Below are 19050 nucleotides of genomic sequence, written 5' to 3' on the forward strand. Positions count from 1 at the left end.
ACCAGACCACAACCAAGACAATGGGAAGCACAGCAGTTGCGCGCCCATTCGTTCCCATCCAACCAACCAACAAAACAACGTTGGCGCAGCACGCGTGTATGGGGTTATGCTGGCGACTGAATTCAGTCGCAGCATTGATGAAGGGAAGGCAACAACCACAAACGACGACGACGACTTGCGCTCGCGCGCTCTCGCTGCAGTGCAGATGGAAGGATGGAGGAGGATGTTGCTGGGCTGCGGGATGCGGTGGCCGCGTGGGCAAGTGTGGATGGGGACGTGGAAGTGGCAGTTGTGCAGCACGCGCGTCGGCTAAAGCTGTTGCTGGAGGAGGTGTATCATGTGATTCAGGCAAGCAGCGGGCCCCTGCACACCCTGAGGCTGCTGCCATCCTTTGGCGCGTTTTTGGAGGTGCTGATGGGCAGCACTGTGGTAGCCAGGTCACGGCAGCTGCTGCCGCTCGTCTTCAAGTGCGTTGTCGCCTTTGGCAGCCTGCACGCCATCCCAAAAACGCTGGACGATGAGCATGCTGCTGCCCACGAGTGGTGCTTGCACCTGCTTCAGCACGCACCAGCATCGTGTCCACCCCACTTGCTCCTGAGCACGCCAACAGCCACAACTGCAACCACAGCCACAACTGCAACCACAGCCACAACTGCAACCACAGCTGCAGCAAGAAGATCCGCCAATGGACAACCGAGTGGAATCGCTCTGCACCAGACCGTGGTTGCTGCTGTCAGTGGCGATGCGGGGCCACAATCCACCCTGCGAAGCCCAAAGCCGCCAACTCGCATGCCAGAGAACGTCCAGCTGGCAGCAGACAGGCTGCGTGTCCTCAAAACCCTCCTGCACCAACAACAGCAGCGATATCAGCAGGAAAGGCAGCGTGCCGTGGGGCTTTTCAACAACGATGTGGCAGGGAGTGTGATGTGGCCCACGTCTCTCAGCATCGACAACAGCGGCAGCGGCAGCAGCATGATGAGGATACCTGGTGCCCAGTGTGTTTGGGAGCATGTGGCCTCCATTGTGGATCCAATCACCCCGGAGATGAGGCACCAGCACCCACGACACACGCGCGCCCTAGCCATTGCCGTTGCAGCTGTCCTTGCACGTGCTCCGCTTTGCTCGTGCAAGACCTGGAACAGCGAGGAAGGTGGTGCCCCTCCAGCCAAGCGGCCACGCACAAGCGGCCGTCACCACCGTCAGCCTCGCTATGACGTAGCAGCATCATCAGCAGCAGCAGCAGCAACAACAGCAACAAGCACTGGCTTGAGCGGTTTCACCAGCCACAGCCGCAGCATATCTTCTGTCCTCGCTCAACTCAAGGCACAGTCCCGCCACTCCACCTTGGCAGGTCATCAGGCAATCAGCGCCGATGATGCCTCTCCTTACCATCACCATCGCCAGCATCACCATCGTCAGGAGCGTCAGGAGCGTCAGGAGCAACAGCGCGATCATCGACGGGACCACCACCAACACGACCAACACGACCCACGCCACCAAGGGTGTGCACGCCATGGCCTTCCCCTGGCATTTGGTCAGGCCCTGCAGATGCAGTGTGGGGTTGATCTTGCCACAATACCGGCACCCGCGGCCGCATCGCTCTGGCTGTCCAGCGACGCCCTCTTGGCAGACGCTCTCTTCCACACGCTGCGCACCATAGTCCAGCCGCACAAAGGGGGCACGGCGCAGCGAGCCCTCCGCGAGCCGCAGCGCACACGCGCATCTGCACACGCGCCCGACCTGGCATCACAGGCGCCAGCACATGCACATGGCACAGCGTCAAGCAGGGGCAGCTGTACGGCGCTGGCGCTGCCAGTGTTCGCATCCATGCACACCCGGGCGCAACGGATGCTGATGGTGCGCGCGTGTGGGCAATCGACGGCGCTGCTTCTTCGCGTGCATGACACGTTGCTGCAGCTGGTGGCGTCGTCACATCTCAGCGTCATCACTCGCGTGGGAATCTCCATTCTCCTCACATCCCTGCACGCCACCACGTGCACCACACAGCAGTCTGGGCCGGCGCAGCCACCGTCCTCATCACCAGTGCCACGACCATCATCATCATCATCATCATCATCATCGTTTCTGGCACGGTCATCACAGCCATCTGCTACTGCGCGTCTCTCCGCCTGCCCGCCATCCGCCCATCTCATCTACAGCCGTCCGCGACACCATATGGTGGCACGCATCCCGTTTATGCAGCAGCAGCAGCAGCAGCAGCAGCAGGTGCATGTGCATGGTGGGCTGCAGGCGGTTGCGCAGGAGTTGAGGATGCTTGGTGGACAGCGCGTGGTGGCGATGGCGTGTGTGGAGGTGGAGGTGGAGGTGCGGGCAATTGCAGCGTTGCTGCACATACACACGCAGCGTCAACAGCACAAGGGGGCACACAACGCGTATGCGGTGTTGTTCGCAGCTGTGCTCCGTGCATCTGGCTGTGTGGCGACTGAGGCGACTTTGGCAGCACGAAGCACACGAGAAACAGCCGAAGGCACAGCAGCCTGCACAGCAGAAGAGACAGCAGAGAGAGGAGAAACCACAGCAGCAGCAGCAGCAGCAGCAGCAGAGCAGTGCCAGCACGTACATGAAGACGGTTCGACTACAGTGCTGCAGACTCTGGATCGCATCGCAGCAGCGGCGGATTTTGGCGCCGTTGTCGCCGTGATGGCCGGGCTGGTCGCGGGGGATGCCACTGAGGGAGGAGGTCGTGGTGATCGTGGTGATGGTGGTGTTCGTGGTGGTGGTGGTGATGGTGGTGTTCGTGGTGGGGGAGGCAAATGTGCAACAGCAACAGCAGCAGCTGATGACGGTGGGAGCGTGGACGTGTGTTGGTGGCGCGCAGCGTGGAAGGCGTGCTGTGTGCGCGCGTTCCTTCCGTTCACATCACCTGCATCATCGCGGGACATGGCTGCGCTGGCGATACATCTCAAGGCTGTTGTAGCACCGGCGCAGCCAGACCTCTTGCTCTGGTTCTCCCTGCTCGCAGCCCAGGTACATGTGTGTGTGTGTGTGCGTGTGTGTGTGTGTGCGTGTGTGTGTGTGCGTGTGTGTGTGTGAGTGTGTGAGCGGGCACGTGTGCGTGTGTGCGTGTGTGTGTGTGAGCGGGCACGTGTGCGTGTGTGAAGATGCACTCATGTCATGATGGCTGCATGCTGATGTTGCCCGCTGGTGTCGTGATTGGTGTGCGCTGTTCAGGTTGCCTCAACGCTCGACAGCGACACAGACGAGGTGTGGGGCACGGCATTCATCTCCTTTCTGGAGGACATGGTCAAGTGGATCAAAGCTCCTCCATCGCAATCGTCACGCCGTCAGCCAGGTGTCATTACCCCCACCACCACCACCACCACAACAACAGCAGCAGCAGCAACAGCAGCAGCAGCAACAACGGGCAGGGCGACCACCACAACGGCCACCACCACTCCTGCGCCAACATCATCTCAGACATCAGAGCCAGTGCAACAACCACGCTGCCACAACCACAACCAGCAGCAGGAACGGCAGCTGGGAAGCGACCTTGCACCGCATGATCCTGATCCGTGGCAGGGCGGGGTGGAGGTGTTGGCGTGTGCGCAGCAAGCGCTGACAGGGGCCCTGGAGGCCGCAAACCAGTGGCTGGTGCAGCTGTACTGCTGATGAGTCAGTGGTGGTGGTGGTGGTGGAGGTGTAACCAACTGGTGGTGCTGTAGTTCTTTGCAATAAACGATGGCGAAGTTGTGTATTGGCTTGTCAAGTGAACATCACAAGCAGCATGCAGCCACATTAAAGAACAAAATGACAGACAGGCGGACAGATGGACGGACACACACACGCAGACACACACAGATACACACACAGACATAGACAGACACACACAGACACCCCCCCCCCACACACACACGTCGCTCCCCCGTTCAATCGAGGATGCGTTGGAGTTCGTGGTAGAAGGAGAGGAGGACCGGGAAGCGCTCAAGTCGCGACTTGAACGGGTTGACGGCCAGCGGTGCGTGCAGCGCCCACGCCAGCACCCCATACACAACCGCATCCACAAACGTAAACCTGTTGGTGTGTCCAAGCAGGCGCGCGTGGGGACGTGGTGTGAGATGGGAATGCGGTCAGCGTTGGTGTTACATAACATTACGCACATCTCTTCACCACCACCACCCCCAATACCACCAGCACCAGCACCAGCATCTTGTCACCACTCCCAATACCAGCACCAGCACCATCACCGGCACCAGCACCACCAGCATTACCAGCGAACGACAGTAGCTTGGGCACGCCACCTGTTTGCGACGATGTGCGGGGCGCATGTGGCGAGCTTTGCGCTCACAGCGCAGAAGATGTCGTCAATCTCCTGCTCAACCTGAACAGCGATGGGCAGCGGTTCGTGTGTCAAGACCGTGGAAGCAACTGCACGCATGCAACACGCACCCACACCCACACACCCACACACACACACACACACACACGCACCCACCCACACACACACACACACTCTCTCTCTCGTAACACTACTGACGTCAGCGGGCTGGAATTGCCTGCGCGTGTGTGCGGCGGTGCGTGCGGCGACTCTTCTGCGCCACGCCAGCAGCACCTGCAGCGGCCACGGATATGTGCACAGCTCATCCTGCCCAACAGCCACCCGGTTGCCGGCCTCCTCCCACACCAGTGTTTCCTGTGGAGCAGCAACGCAGTTGCCACACGGCACAAGCGCACATCGTGAGCGCTGCATGAACCAGTGTGCATGTGCGTGCGTGTGTGCGAGAGTGTGTGTGCGAGAGAGAGAGAGAGAGAGAGAGAGAGAGAGAGAGAGAGAGAGAGAGAGAGTGTGTGTGTGTGTGTGTGTGTGTGTGTGTGTGTGTATGTGCATGTGTGTGCGTGTACGTGCGTGTGTGTCCTTACCGCGATGTTGAAGAGCGGCAGGACGAGGGCGAGATATGCGCTCACGTCCGCACTCGTTTCATCGCCACCGCTGCTGCCGTTAGTGTCATTTGCATCTGATAGCTGTTGGTGGTGGTGAATGTGCATGTGAATGTGAGCATGTGCGAAAGTGTGCGCGCATGACAGTGCCTCCACATTGTGTGCGCGTAATGTCATACACAAAGAGCACTCCCTTCTTTCCAGTACCCCCCCCACACACACACGCACGTACGCACTTTGCTGAGGTGCTGGAAGATGGCCTCTGGTGTCTCCAGCACGCGGTCCGCGCCGACACGAAGAAGTGGCAGCACGTCTGCAGCAGCAGGCGGTGTCAGGTGACACGGAGGAAGGAAGGGAGTGGAGGGGTTGGGGGTGAGTGGTTGGTGTTTTAAGTTCGTGGTTGATTGGTGGAGGCGAGGAGCAAGAGGAAGATATGAATAAGGCGAAGAACGGGCATACGCGAAAAAAGAAAACGATGGGAGCGTGATGCATTCACATGCTTGGGCACCACACCTCGTGTGGACATGGCGGTGTTGGTTGTGTTGACGACTTGGAACGGGATCTGCGTTGGAGGATATTGATGGGTGGGGGGAGGCAGAAAGCGTGAGGGATGGTTGCCGCGGTGGTGGTGATGGCGATGGATGAAGACAACGTTCAAGTCACGTGCGCACAACGAGCACACACACACACACACAACAAGGAGGCACGTTGGCTGTACCTGGTGGAAGGTGCAAAAGGATTGGATTGCGATGCTCACAGGGGAACTGGAGCACACACCCCAGGCTGTGACGAAAGGAGAGGGAAGGCGTGTGAGGCAAAGCAAACAGCGAGGCAGAGACGGGCAGACAAGAAACAAAACACAGAGGGACAGGCATGTGCACGAAGTCAGACACACATGCACAGACACAAAGACACACACAAAGAGACAGACACAGACAGACAGACAGACAGACACACACACACACACAGACACACAGACACACACACACACACAGACACACACACACACAGACACACAGACACACACACACACACACACACCTGGTGGTTGCTGGTAGAGGGTGAGCTGTGTCGAGCCATCCCGTGGAGTTCGTGACAGGATGGCAGACGCCTCTTGCAATAGTTGTTGATGTACGGTCGATTCGTCTTGAGGCTGCTGTTGCTGCTGCTGCTGCTGTTGCTGCTGCTGCTGCTGCTGTTGCTGCTGCTGTGGCGCGCTCATTGTGGCGGCTGCAGGCGTCGCAGCTGACTCTCGTGGCTCTTGTTGCCCTTGTTGTTGTTGTTGCTGCTGCTGTTGTTGTTGTTGCTGTTCGGTTGATTTGATGACGTCCTCCACCAGTGTGAGTGGGATGCTGAAGCCGTGCTTGCGGAAGAAGTCCGCCAGCTCTTGCTCCTCAATCATGCCATCATGGTTCGTGTCCAAGTCATCAAACAATTGCTGTAGAATTGAAGACCACACATATGAGCGGCAGAAGGTGGTGGCACGCAGGTGGCGAAGAAGGTAGGTCGAAGGCGACGGCAAACGGTGACACCAAGGGGCTGCAGGACAGTACGAAGCACACATGTACACAAGTGCGTACACAGGCAGACACATACACACACACACACAACACACACACAGACACACACAGACACACACAGACACACACATACACACACAGACACACACAGACACACTCACACACACATACGCACACGCACACACAGACACACACACATACACTACATGCGTGTCTTGAACATCTTACCTGCCAGTGCGGTCCAACTTCCTTTGTGATGTGCTTGCGCAACGCCGGGTGCGCGCGGATGGCTCGCTTCACCTCCGTGTGCGACAAGGAGCCGTTTCCATCCAGGTCCCAGGCTCGAAACAGCCGTCGCACCACCTGCTCCTGCATCTTGTCACCGTCCGCCATCCTGCATGCACTGCTGCGATGGTTTTGCCAACGTGCTCAGTGATTTTACCAACTCGGTCCATGAATTTACCACACACTCAGCTGGCGTTGGTAAAAAGCCCGCAAGGAGCAAAACACAAACAAGCACAAGCAACAAGCAGGCACGTGGAAGCACACAGCACAGCACACAGCACACCGTCTTCGACTCTCGGTTGCACTGAGCAGCGTCGCGTTGTGCCAATTGTTTACACAAGCACCATGACGGAACGGCGGCTGGTGGCTGACAAGGACTACATTGTCGGCGACGTTGTTCTGAAGGACACGCCTTTCGTGTGTGCGCAGGTGAGCCAACTTGTGTCGACACTGCATGTGCCAGTGACGACGCTCTTTCGTACGTGGCGCGTTTCGATGCCAAGTCACGTCTTGACGCTCCTCACACACATGCGCGCTATGTCTGTCGTGTGTGTGTGTGTGTGTGCGTGTGTGTGTGTGTGTTTGCTGGGCAGTTTTCCTGGAATCGCAAGTGTGGCTATGTTGCGTGCTCGCACTGCCTTCGCTCCCTCGAGTCTGCAGAGGCAATGGCCACGTGAGTTGTGCTCATTTCACTCACGACATCACCCCATTTAGTTCAGCGTGTTTGTTGCATGATGTTCACGACAGCTTTCTGTTGTCTTCCTAACCATCAACTTCTGCATGCACGCACACGCACACATACACGCACACGCATGCACACACACACATCCGCAATGAACTTGCATTGGTCCTGTATTCATGGCCCACACACCTTGGTTTTGCCACGACTGTCTTTTTCTTGCTTGCTTGGGACACAACGCCCATTGGATAGCCGCCTTGCTGGGCAAGACGTGAAGCTGCCGCACCCCGAGCTGTGCCCAAACAACGGCCGGGAACGCGTGACTTGCACGCAGTGCGAGGAGGTGTATTGCAATGAGGCATGCCGTGACAAGGCATGGCAGCTGCACCACAAGGTCCTCTGTCCCGGCGACCCCCAACGCGCCGCCCTGCTCACCGCCCTGGAAGAGGCCTGGATGTACGCCCGTATTCGTTGAAGTTGTCTTTTCTCGTACAATGTCCCCCGCTGCGCATGCGATGGCATCTGCACGTCTGCACGTCTGCATGCTTTACTTGCTTCCTGCTTGTCAAGCGCAGTGTCGCCACACGCGCGCATACACACACACACACATATGTAACACCATTTCCTCAGCACCACATGATAGCACTGCTGTCCGTTGACCAACAACTGACATACTCATCCATTGTGTGCGCGTGTCATGTGATGGCCTCAACTGCAGGCAAGTGCACACGCCGCCGGAGACGACGTCTGCCATGCTCATTGTCCGGCTCCTCGCACAGCTCGTCAGCGTAAGCAACAGGGGTTTGAGTGTGTGCGTGCGTGCGTGTGTGTGTGTGAGAGAGAGAGAGTGTGTGTGTGTGTGTGTGTGCGTGTGTGTGCGTGTGTGTGTTAGCCCGCATGTGCGCGAGCCCCGACCAATCACCTCTCTCTGCGTCCTCGACTTGTCACGGCGTTGGCAGGGCGACACGACGACGCTAAAGGCACTGGACGTGCTGTGCCATCACACCAAGGCCGAGATTGGCGGGAAAATGCACACGCACAAGCTGCTTGATCCGCCACACGTCGACCATGTGCACGCTATGCAGCCGTTTATCATCGACATTGTCAACTCCTGGTCGGACAAGCACGACATCGGCCTCGCCATGCAGGTGTGTAGCAATGTGTTTGTGTACGTGTGTGTATTTGTGTGTATTTGTGTACGTGTGTGTATTTGTGTGTATTTGTGTGTGTGTGTATTTGTGTGTGTGTGTGTGTGTGTGTGTGTGTGTGTGTGTGTGTGTGTGTTGGTGCTTGTATGCGCGTGTTAGTATGCACGTATGAATGTGAGGATGTGCAGAAATACGGCAACGGAACCACATACTCATGCCTTCTCTTGTTTGTTCTCCCCTTAACATCACTGCGCACCCCTTACATTTGCGTCCATGTGTGTGTGTGTGTGTGTGTGTGCGTCGCAGTGGGCGACGGAGAGGTATCTTGAGCTGTGGGCGCTGCTTGGCCTCAACTCCCTCGGCATCGGGTCAAGGTCAGCCGTCAACGCTGGGCGATTGGGAGGGGGGGGAGCAAAGTGAAGTGCGGTGTGAAGAGAGTGTGTGCGAGTGTGTGTGTGTGTGTGTGAAATGTCTGTGTGTGTGTGTGAAATGTCTGTGTGTGTGCGTGTGTGTTAACGGAAGAGAGACAGGGGAGCAGCAAGAATCTTCAGCACATACGCACGATCGTGTGTTTGCGCATGTGCGCTTTGCCTGATACCACGTGGCTGACTGGTTTGCGTGGTTCAACTCACCTATTCCTTCGTGCGCGTCTCTCTCTCTCTGGTGCAGTTCTGTGTCGCAGTACGATATTGCGCTTGCGCAGGCGTCCATTTCCGATGACGAGCGCCAGGAGGTGACGACCACAGCATGATGATGATGATGATGATGATGATGATGATGATGATGATGATGATGATGATGATGATGATGATGATGATGATGGTACATCGGGTGGTGGATTGGTGACAAGGTTGTGTGGTCGTTACTGATTGTCATGAGGTGCTCGCTGCACTTCCCTGTTCGCTCGCTCACTTCATGCTCTTGCATGTGCCCGGTTGTGGCGGTAACGTTGGTTCAGGCGAGCGACTTCATGGACAATGTCTACGAAGTCATGTTTGAGCGTGAGTGCACTGCATTGAAGCACACACACGGACAGGCAGACAGACGGACACACACACATACACACACACACACGCACACACATGCGCGCACATGCACACACATGTATGCACAGAAGGTTTGACGTGACTATTTCGTCTGTCTCGCTCAAGGCCACGTATCTCTCTTGTCGAACCGCTCACCATGATCGCTCCATGTGCATAATGCATGTGTGCGAGCAGACAGCGGCGAGTTTCTGGACGCGGAGGGAACGGGAATCTTCTTCCACCAGAGCGCATGTACGTCTGATGGCAATACATGGAGCTTGCTGCGTCCTGTACCGTGATACGCTTAGCTGTGCTGTGACATGCTTAGCTGTACTGCACAAAAGCGCGCGTGCACACACACACACACACACACACACACACGCACGCACACACACACACACATACACGCGAACACACACACACACACACACGCAAACACACACACACACACGCGAACACACACACACACACACACACGCAAACACACACACACACGCAAACACACACACACACATCATCATCATCATCATCATCATCATCATCATCATCATCATCATCATCATCATCATCATATCGTTGCATCACCTTCTCACGCCCTGTTGTCACTACCAATGCCCTTGCTTGCAGGCAACCACAGCTGCGAGGCGAATGCGGAGTGCCAGTTCAAATATGGCGACTGCACCGTGGAGGTCGTCGCAACAACGGCCATTGCAAAGGGCGAGGTGCGGTGGGATTAGCTCGCTGTTGTAGTCGTAATTTGTTGGTTGTAGTTGTGGTGGTGAAGTGTTTGTTGTTATTGTTGCAGTGCTGGTTGTGTGCAGGGTTGAAATTGTTGACTGCTGGGAGGCGCTGATTGTCACTGCACTGCTCGTTCCCTACAGCACCACCCACAGCACCACCCACAGCACCACCAACAGTTATCGCTCTTCTTCTCACCGCCAACAACAACACCATCACCACCACCGCCACCATTAGGAGGTGTTTATTTCGTATCTTGACGACCAGCTTCTCTCCGCCAGCAGAAACGACCGCTGGGACGAACTCAGGTGATGGCAATGGTGATGGCAATGGTGGTGGTGGTAATGGTGGTGGTGATGATCATCATGCCGCTACACTCTCTGAGTGCATTTGCGTGCGCATGTACATGAACATACGCGAACAGCAGCAGCTGCTCGTGTCGTGTGCGCCCGTCTGTTGTTGTCGTTGAGTTCCGTGCTCACCCGCTCCACCCATCCCACCCCCCCCCCCAATCCAACCATCCAACCCATCCCCATCCCCTCCCTGCACGCTGCAGACGCGGGTATCTGTTTGAGTGCGGGTGCAGCAAGTGCGTAGCGCAGGCGGCCAACCCTGACGAGCCAGACTCCCTCAGCGACATCGACTCCTCCCTAGACGGTGACGACGAAGATGATGGTGTTGGCGATGATGATGGTGATGATGATGGTGATGGTGATGGTGATGGTGATGGTGATGGTGATGAGAACGCCAAGAACACTGCGGAAGAGAAGGCCAACAGCAGCGAAGACACCACGCCAACGCAACCAGAGCAACAGGAGGAAGAACTGCAAGACGAGGAACAGCAGCAAGAGGAGGCAAAGCAGCAGCAGGAGCAGCAGCAGCAGCAGGAGCAGGAGCAAGTTGCACCACCGCCCGCCACCCCCGCCACCAATGACGAGGATGACGATGATGCGGATGGCGCCGAGTCCGTTGACGGCTTTGAGGATCTCGACATTGGGGATGAAGAGGATGAGGAGGACTGCATGGAGGAAGAGGAGATGTTCCAATAGTGCACACGCGCGCGTGCACACACACACACACACACACACACACACACACACACACACACATGGGGTATGCGAGCATGGCTTGCAGCGGTGCGATGGCGTTGTGTGACGGCTGCTGTTAAGCTGTTGCGTGTCTTGCGTGCCCAGTCACTTCCTGTCCCACCTTTGTTTTCTTGTGGGCTGCTTCTAGTTTCGATATTGACGTCTTGTTCTTCTGCCTTGCTTCATTGCTGTCTTTTACTTACACGTTCATGCCTCAAGTCTCTGTGCATATCAAACAAACCAATGCACATCAACGAACCCAACAAACCAGCCCATTCCATCGAGCAAACAAAGCAATCAGCCCAAGAGAGCAGCCACGGGGCATTGCATGTATCCGAGTACATGATCAACAAATACATCAGCAAGTTGGTTGCCACAATCGCCAGTGGAGCAGCGCAAGCGCGTGTAACAGCGACGCCATCGTTGCTCCAATTTTACTGAATCGCGTAGCTTGCATCAGCGGAAGCGCCCACTTAACCAGCGAGAATGAGGTACACCGCAACAAGCAAGTTGACGAAGATCAAAGGCACTGCCAGGGGTGGGACAAGAGGAGGAGCGAAGAAGTGAGTGCTGTATGATGGTGACAAAAACACTTGCAAGTTACGGGACACACGCACAAACACACCCACACCCACACCCACACCACACACACACACACACACACACACACGGCATGGTACACCTGCCGTGACATCAGCGTTGTACTTACATCTCATGAGTGTTCTGACGGCGTTAATCATGGTGATAATCTTTCCCTTGACGCTTGTTTCGTCCTCAGCATGCGTCCATCCCACTGCAGTTGCATCGTGAATGTGTTGCATGTGCCGTCAGCACGACTGGTGTGCTGGAACAAACCAGAGAGCAGCAAACAAGCGGCACACACACACACAAAGCAAAAAAAAAGCACATAGCAAACAATCACAACACACACACACACACGCACGCACACAAACACACACACACACACGCACACACGCACGCACAAACACACGCACGCACGCACGCACGCACACACAGGACTCACTCTTTGCAAGGAATCGTTTGACTGGCGGCCTCCCTTCGTGCAAACTCGGGGTTGTGTCTTGAAGGATGGCGACAGCGTTGACTAACAACAACGCCGCCTCAAACAGCGACCCAAGCATAAACATGATGCGCCAACCACAAACAGATAGAGACAGAAACAGTCAAGCAAGCCAACAGCAAGTGAAGCAAACAAGCAAAGAAGAAAGGAAGGAAAGGAAGCAAGCACAGCAAGGAAGGAAGAAAGGCTCGCAAGCAAGGAAGGGAGTTTGGTTTGTGCGTTGTTGGCGGTCCACCAAACCAGCAGCAGTTATGGAAGAGTTGCGGTGAAGTAAATAATTTTCGGCAAATCAAGGCAAACAAGCACACTTGCTGTGCTTGTGGACGACGACCCTTCTGCTCAACAACACGTTCGTCATACTCATCGTGGTGGCAAAGCGTAGCTATAAGGGCGCTCGACACACGACCCGACGTGTAAAATGGGGAAGACACGGTTGGACCGGCTGCTCGTGCTGCTGGACACGGGCAGCACGCGTGCGCATCGCGAGATGGCGGCCAAGGAGATTGGCGCGCTGGTGCGCCTGCACCCGCACGACTTGCAGCAGCTCATGTGCAGGGTGCACAACTTCCTGCGCTCCAAGTCGTTTGAGACCCGCGTCGCTGCGGGCATGGCGTTTAGGTCCATCGCCGACAACGTCAACCAGGTGCGCGCGCGCGCGTGTGTGTGTGTGTGTGTGTGTGTGTGTGTGTGTGTGTGTGTGTGTGTGTGTGTGTGCGTGTCGAGTGTCGAGTGTCGAGGGAGTGCGTGTGGATGAGCATGTGTGTGTGTGTGTGCGTGTGCGTGTCGAGTGTCGAGGGAGTGCGTGTGGATGAGCATGTTTGTGTTCAGTGAGTGAGTGCGTGCGTGTGCATCGTAGCTTGTTCGTGCGTCACATACTTTTTTTTTGTGGCGAGCGCTGACCGGGCTGCTGTGCTTTGTTTTCTGCCACCCTGTTCCTTGCTTCCCTTTCTCTGACTCAAGTGGGAACCAAAGCTGGCGGACAAAGACGATGCCGGTGCTGAGGAACAGGCACACGTACTGGAAGGCTTTGAGCGCATGCTGTCGTTTGAGACCTTTGACCTCGAGTTTATCCTGGAGCACGGCCCCCGGCTGCTTGGCAGCTCGGGTCTGGAGTACCTTGAGGATGACGAGCTCAAGCACCTCAGCCCGCGCCAGCGACTCATCCGACAGCGCGAGAACCTGACAAAGCAGCTGCGGCAGTCCATGGGCGGCAGCGGTGACGACGTCGGCGGCGGTGGTGGCGGCGTTAAGGTCGAGGACCTCGTCAGGTCAGGCAGTTGCATCAGTGTCGAAGCGGTGGTGGTTGGCATCAGGGCTGCACGAGCAGATGATGTACACATTCACATTCACACACGCATACACACACATACACACAAATTCACCCGTACGCGACGTACAAAACACACACACACACACACACGCACACACACACGCATACTGCAGCGAGGAGGATCTGATGGCGCAACCGACGAAGCGGGCAAAGGTGGAGCCAAAGGATGCGGCGGCGTCACAGCGCGTGGCAGACTCCCTTCGCGGGCTCAGCGCCCGGCAAATCAACGCGTGCGTGCACACATGCAATTGAGGCTGCGGTTGCGCGGTTGTTTGGGTGTATGGTTGATGATCTTGTGCATGTGTTCTTGGTGGTGTGGTTGATCATGATCATGTGTAACTCGCGTGTGATTACAGTGAGTTTGCAGTGTGCGATGTGCGTGTGTGTATGTATGCGGCTGTGGGGTTCACTGGACTGCCTGTGCTCGTGCTCTCTCGCGCTGTGTTGGCTGCAGCATGAAGCGGAAGAAGAAGCAGCAGAAGAAGGCGCCCAAGCAATCGGTGTACACGGGCAGGGACGCGTCAGCATCATCGGCTTCGTCCTCGTCCAAGAGCAGCAAGGCCATGCTCACGGAGCAGGCAGACAAGGACAAGGTGTGGTCTGGGTGAACATGTGCATGCATGCGTGTGCGTGTGTGAGTGACTGTGAGTGTGAGTGTGAGTGAGTGTGCATGCATGCGTGTGTGAGTGTGTGTGAGTGCGAGTGAGTGTGTATGTGCGTGTGAATGAGTGTGAGTGAGTGTGAGTGAGTGTGTATGTGCGTATGATATGTGCGTGTGTGCTTGCGTGCGTTTATTCGTGTGTTTGATGATCAGTCATGGCACATGTTCTCATGGAAACGACGTCACTGCGTGTTTCTATGCCCCCTCCCTCCCTCGTGCCACGACAGGTGGTCGTTGAGACCAAGATTGACGCTGACGCTGTGTTTGCAAACGCGGACGAATGGCCCTTCCAGGCCAGATGCGAGGAGATGTGTACGTACAGACTGCAGTGTATTTGTGTGTGTGTGTGTGTATTTAGCATATGTATGTGTGTGTTTGTGCGTGTGTGTGTGTGTGTTTGTGCGTGAATATGAGAGGATGTGCGTGCACCCAAACATTCTCGCGTTCTCAATGTATCCACGCCAATCCCCTACTTATGTCGCCCCTCCCCTTGTCCCTTGGGCCACCAGGCAACGACCTGTTTGATCCTGACTGGGGCATCCGCCACGGCGCCGCTGTTGGCCTGCGCGAGCTCATCAGCAGACACGGCGCAACCGCCGGCATCATCCAGCACTCGGACACTGCGTACGCCAGCCGCCCTCTTGCCCATGTTGCTGTTGCTGTTGCTGTTGTTGTTGTTGTTGTTGTTGTTGTTGTTGTTGTTGTTGTTGCTGTTGTTGTCGTGGTGGCTGTCTCGAAGCAGGCTGGATTGCACATGTGACTGCACGTGCACACCACGTCATGGTCATTCACTTATTCCATCACTTCACCATCAAGCAATGACCTTTGCCAACACATGTACCTCTCCCCCTTCCCCGCATGTCTCAGGGCGACGCAATCGCGGCACAATTCGCGCTGGCTGGAGGACATGGCCATCCGCCTCATCTGCGTCCTCGCTCTCGACAGATTCGGAGACTTCAGCTCAACACAGGTCAGCACGCGCGCTCGTGTGCTTATGTGTGCGGAGGTTTGTGTGATGAGGTGGAGAATGGAAGACGGTGCAAACGCAACTGGTTCGCGTGGGCGTGTGATGGCATTCAGCGGCTTCACGCGTCCTCCACTCAACTTCACTTCACGTCGTACACACCTGCCCCGCTTCAATTCACCACCACTCACCACCACTCACCACCACTCACCACCACTCACCACCACTCACCACTGGCTCCCCCCCCCACACACAAAAGGCTGTCGCGCCGGTGCGGGAGATGGCAGCGCAGGCGCTGGGCGCTGTTGTTAAACACATGAGCGCGGCCTCTGTGCGGCGTGTGCTGATGCTGCTGTTGCGGCTGGAGCAGCAGCATGACTGGGAGGTGCGACACGGCGGCCTCCTGGTGCGTAGCTGAGGAGAGGAAGATGGGAAAAGAGGGTGGGGGAGGAGCTACGATGTCCTTGTCGCCTGCTTGTTGTTGCCAATACGTGTCTGTGTGATTGTGTGATTGCGTTTGAGCGAGAGAGAGAGAGAGTGTGTGTGTGTGTGTGCGTGTATGTGTGTGCGTATGTGTGTGTGCGTGTGTTGTTGTGATGGAACGTTTGGCCTTGCCGCCCGCCCCATCCGCTTCAAGCTCACCATCATCATCACCAACACCTCCGTCACCACTTTGTGTGCATATATATGTGTGTGTGTATGTGTATGTGCAGGGCGTAAAGTACTTTGCTGCGGTGCGGGATGATCTGGTCGTGTCGCTGCTGCCAGACCTTCTCCCCGTCATGCTCCAAGGTCCCTTGCTCCCTCCACAGCACACGGCATCCATTTGCTCAACCTGTGGCTGCCGTCTGCTTTGCGCTACTCTTTGCTGTCACACTCCCTCTCACACACATTCTCCTTCTCTCTTTCACACACACACACACACTCCTTCTCTCTCTCTCTCACACACACACACACACACACACATGCACACACTCTCTCGTCATACTCACACCCTCACCTTCACCTTCACCTTCACCTTCACGGCCACCCCCACACAGGGCTGCAGGAGCGAGATGTGGACGATGTCCGCGCAGCCGCCGCCGACACCATGATTCCCATGGCAGACCACGTGCGGTTATGAGAAGGGGGTGATGGCGGTGAGGGTGGTAATGTGCTTGCGGTGACGAATGACAGTTCTTTTAGGTTTCTTGCTTGATCTGAGGGAGCGGTTGATGTCGCCTGTTCCCACAGCACTCTGACACACACACACACACACACACACACACACACACACACACACACACACACACACACACACACACTTGCGGGCAGGTGGTCGCACATGCCCCCGACACGATCAAGACGATTGTGACGCTGCTGTGGGACGCGCTGCCTGAGCTGGACGATTTGTCCGCTTCGGCCGGTAGCATCTTGAAACTCCTCGCCCGCCTCCTCAACCACCTCACAGCGCAGAACCCAGAATGTGTGCGCGTGTTTCGTGTGTGTGTGCGTGTGTGCGTGTGTGTGTGTGCGTGTGTGTGTGTGTGTGTGCGTGCGTGTGTGTGCGTGTATGCGTGCGCGTGTTTCGTGTGTGTGTGCGTGTGTGTGTGTGTGTATGCGTGCGCGTGTTTCGTGTGTGCATGTGTGGTGTGTAGTGTGAACCATCATGGGATTCTTCAGTGACCTCCACAAAGGCCCCGTCTCATGCAGCAACCAACCACTCACAATCTGCTCGTTCTTTTTCTGCCTCCACTCCTCCTCAGCCATCTCGCACACGCACACGGGCGGTGTCGCCCTTGAGGACCTCATGAATCGCCTGTGGGCGTTTTTCCGCCACCCGCGCACCGCCATCCGCACCACCGTCCTCCACGCGGTATTGAGCCTGGCGGAGCGTGTGTGTGTGTGTGTGTGTGTGTGTGTGTGCGTGTATATGCGTGTGTGTGTGTGCGTGTATATGCGTGTGTGTGTGTGTGTGCGTGTATATGCGTGTGTGTGTGTGTGTGCGTGTGTGTGTGCGCGCCAAGAAGACATTTCGTCAACACAGTTCTCACTCGCCCACCATCGTTTGTGCTGGCGCCACCACAGACGCGTGAGATTGTTGAAGCGGCGGCGCGGGCGAGTGTGCAGTCGTTTTTTGAGGTTGTTCTTCCACATGCCCTCGTCCATACGTTTCAGGTGCGCAGCAGCTTGCTTTGCTGTCTGCAGCCATGGTCCTGATGCTTGGTGTCGTGTGTGTGCGTGTGTGCGTGTGTGCGTGTGTGCGTGTGTGCGAGTGTGCGTGTGTGCGTGATGGGGTGTTTGTCTTTGTGGGTTCGTGTTTTGCACCTGTTTGTGAGTGTGTGATGTTTCTACTCCTGTGCCATTTACACTCATATCACGCACGACAATCACCACATCCTCCTTGAATGCATGTGAGCAGAATCTGCTGCTTGAGGATGACGGTGACGTGCTTGAAGCGTCCAAGGGCGTGTGGATGGCCTGCCTCACACACGCAACACCAGCGCAGGTGGCAAAGGTAAGGCAGGCCATTCCGCGTTGGATTTACTGCCGCGCTCAAACCCGCCGTGTCTCACACATTTCCACTCACAACCACCATTACGACTGCTACAACTACTACTACTACGACTACTACTACAACACACACACACACACACACACACAACACACACACACACACAACACACACACACACACACACACTTACTCACTCACGTACCCCTTTCCTCTGCTGCTTGACGCGTGCAGGCGCTGCCCAACACGCAGCTGCTGAACTTCTTCCGCCTGCTCATGACCGCCCAGAACACCCCCATCACCAAGGCGTACCTCGTGCGCGCAGGCCATGGCGGCGGTGGCGGCGGCGGCGGCGTGATTGTGACGTCTGCGGATGGATCGTCGGTTGTGTCGGACGGCGGGCCCGAGAACATCTACCTCGCAGGCGACCAGCCCTTGTCCCACGAGTCAGTCCTTTCGGCTGTGTTTGTGCGTGGTTGCGTGTTTGTTGTGGGCTGTGTGGCGGAAATGATGAAGTGTGTCTCTCACAGCTGAGAGCTGTGCTTGCATGCGCATCCTCACACACGTGTTCTCACATCACTCATCCCAAATGCACTCAACCCCCTCCCATCCCCGAATCCAGCGAGTACGTGTTGATGCGTGCGCGGTACAGTGCTGCTGCTGCTCTTGGTCAGCTCACAGCCAAGTGGACGTGCACGGGCGAGATGCCAAAGACCCTCGCAAACCTCACGTTCCAGGTGTGTGGACGCACATGCTCCTGGCCCCGCTTGCTTGTTTTTTGAGGGTGTGCTCTCGCCTGTTTGCGCTTGCATCTGTCGTGGATCGACACGTGTGGATGCACGTTTCTTGCGCTCTTCATCGTTCGCCAAACCGTTCCTGAGCTCACTCCCTCCTCTTCCTCTCCCAACGTCTGCCTGCCTGCGCCACTTGCACCCCTCTTCGCGTCTGCAGATGCTGCAGGCTGATGCGCGCAAGAAAGGCACTGCGCCATCCTCTGTTCGCCGCTTACTCGGGGGCGTCATCGTCACGTCCTGGGCCACGCACGCCCGCACCACATTTGCCGACTCAGACAAGGTTTCATGTGTGTGTGTGTGTGTGTGTGTGTGTGTGTGTGTGTGTGTGTGTGTGTGTGTGTGTGTGTG

General features: G+C 56.5%; 6 protein-coding genes across 6 annotated transcripts in view; 4 read left to right on the plus strand and 2 right to left on the minus strand.

Annotated features, from left to right (window-relative positions):
* Positions 1-148: 148 nt before the first annotated feature.
* Positions 149-2662, plus strand: PTSG_08213 (uncharacterized protein; the record flags this gene model as incomplete). Its single annotated transcript, XM_004991180.1, has 3 exons — positions 149-2043; positions 2104-2325; positions 2414-2662. Exons 1-3 carry the CDS (start codon positions 214-216, stop codon positions 2660-2662), a joined length of 2301 nt encoding a protein of 766 aa, XP_004991237.1. The 5' UTR covers positions 149-213.
* A 239-nt stretch (positions 2663-2901) lies between these two features.
* Positions 2902-3775, plus strand: PTSG_08214 (uncharacterized protein; the record flags this gene model as incomplete). The annotated part of the gene is made up of 2 exons (XM_004991181.1): positions 2902-2988; positions 3193-3775. 2 exons carry the CDS (start codon positions 2902-2904, stop codon positions 3628-3630), a joined length of 525 nt encoding a protein of 174 aa, XP_004991238.1. The 3' UTR covers positions 3631-3775.
* Positions 3701-6886, minus strand: PTSG_08215 (uncharacterized protein). The gene is made up of 9 exons (XM_004991182.1): positions 6645-6886; positions 5938-6334; positions 5615-5679; positions 5410-5458; positions 5133-5209; positions 4879-4980; positions 4496-4651; positions 4260-4339; positions 3701-4032 (listed from the first exon to the last, which is right to left on the minus strand). Exons 1-9 carry the CDS (start codon positions 6807-6809, stop codon positions 3888-3890), a joined length of 1236 nt encoding a protein of 411 aa, XP_004991239.1. The 5' UTR covers positions 6810-6886; the 3' UTR covers positions 3701-3887.
* Positions 6861-11650, plus strand: PTSG_08216 (uncharacterized protein). The gene is made up of 12 exons (XM_004991183.1): positions 6861-7130; positions 7295-7374; positions 7633-7836; positions 8099-8168; positions 8340-8528; positions 8835-8902; positions 9198-9261; positions 9487-9529; positions 9749-9805; positions 10181-10275; positions 10529-10599; positions 10848-11650. Exons 1-12 carry the CDS (start codon positions 6870-6872, stop codon positions 11338-11340), a joined length of 1695 nt encoding a protein of 564 aa, XP_004991240.1. The 5' UTR covers positions 6861-6869; the 3' UTR covers positions 11341-11650.
* Positions 11549-12736, minus strand: PTSG_08217 (uncharacterized protein). The gene is made up of 3 exons (XM_004991184.1): positions 12404-12736; positions 12089-12172; positions 11549-11908 (listed from the first exon to the last, which is right to left on the minus strand). Exons 1-3 carry the CDS (start codon positions 12525-12527, stop codon positions 11853-11855), a joined length of 264 nt encoding a protein of 87 aa, XP_004991241.1. The 5' UTR covers positions 12528-12736; the 3' UTR covers positions 11549-11852.
* Positions 12737-12753: 17 nt separating this feature from the next.
* The window catches only part of PTSG_08218 (BTAF1 protein), a 12803-nt gene continuing 6506 nt past the window's right edge, over positions 12754-19050 (plus strand). The window contains exons 1-17 of the mRNA XM_004991185.1: positions 12754-13103; positions 13421-13728; positions 13904-14020; positions 14245-14383; positions 14679-14763; positions 14961-15075; positions 15319-15421; positions 15675-15821; positions 16129-16207; positions 16456-16526; positions 16730-16880; positions 17161-17270; positions 17483-17572; positions 17817-17912; positions 18143-18354; positions 18531-18645; positions 18860-18982. Of these exons, the coding sequence (XP_004991242.1) occupies positions 12879-13103; positions 13421-13728; positions 13904-14020; positions 14245-14383; positions 14679-14763; positions 14961-15075; positions 15319-15421; positions 15675-15821; positions 16129-16207; positions 16456-16526; positions 16730-16880; positions 17161-17270; positions 17483-17572; positions 17817-17912; positions 18143-18354; positions 18531-18645; positions 18860-18982 (2286 nt within the window). The 5' untranslated portion in view covers positions 12754-12878. The remainder of the gene's footprint in view (positions 13104-13420; positions 13729-13903; positions 14021-14244; positions 14384-14678; positions 14764-14960; positions 15076-15318; positions 15422-15674; positions 15822-16128; positions 16208-16455; positions 16527-16729; positions 16881-17160; positions 17271-17482; positions 17573-17816; positions 17913-18142; positions 18355-18530; positions 18646-18859; positions 18983-19050) is intronic.

The sequence above is a fragment of the Salpingoeca rosetta genome, assembly GCF_000188695.1.
Source record: "Salpingoeca rosetta unplaced genomic scaffold supercont1.21, whole genome shotgun sequence".
Taxonomy (NCBI): Eukaryota; class Choanoflagellata; order Craspedida; family Salpingoecidae; genus Salpingoeca; species Salpingoeca rosetta.

What these genes read in the sequence shown, in the direction of transcription:
- PTSG_08215 (XM_004991182.1), bottom strand. Translation starts at nt 6,809, where the DNA reads ATGGCGGACGGTGACAAGATGCAGGAGCAGGTGGTGCGACGGCTGTTT. An exon ending in AAGTTGGACCGCACTGGCAG is followed by an intron (nt 6,335 to 6,644) that starts GTAAGATGTTCA and finishes TCAATTCTACAG; the next exon opens with CAATTGTTTGATGACTTGGA. An exon ending in CCTTTTGCACCTTCCACCAG is followed by an intron (nt 5,459 to 5,614) that starts GTACAGCCAACG and finishes CCTCCAACGCAG; the next exon opens with ATCCCGTTCCAAGTCGTCAA.
- PTSG_08216 (XM_004991183.1), top strand. Translation starts at nt 6,870, where the DNA reads ATGAATTTACCACACACTCAGCTGGCGTTGGTAAAAAGCCCGCAAGGA. An exon ending in ACATCGGCCTCGCCATGCAG is followed by an intron (nt 8,529 to 8,834) that starts GTGTGTAGCAAT and finishes TGTGCGTCGCAG; the next exon opens with TGGGCGACGGAGAGGTATCT. An exon ending in CGGCCATTGCAAAGGGCGAG is followed by an intron (nt 10,276 to 10,528) that starts GTGCGGTGGGAT and finishes CGCCACCATTAG; the next exon opens with GAGGTGTTTATTTCGTATCT.
- PTSG_08217 (XM_004991184.1), bottom strand. Translation starts at nt 12,527, where the DNA reads ATGTTTATGCTTGGGTCGCTGTTTGAGGCGGCGTTGTTGTTAGTCAAC. An exon ending in CAAACGATTCCTTGCAAAGA is followed by an intron (nt 12,173 to 12,403) that starts GTGAGTCCTGTG and finishes ATGCAACTGCAG; the next exon opens with TGGGATGGACGCATGCTGAG. An exon ending in CGTCAGAACACTCATGAGAT is followed by an intron (nt 11,909 to 12,088) that starts GTAAGTACAACG and finishes CACCCCTGGCAG; the next exon opens with TGCCTTTGATCTTCGTCAAC.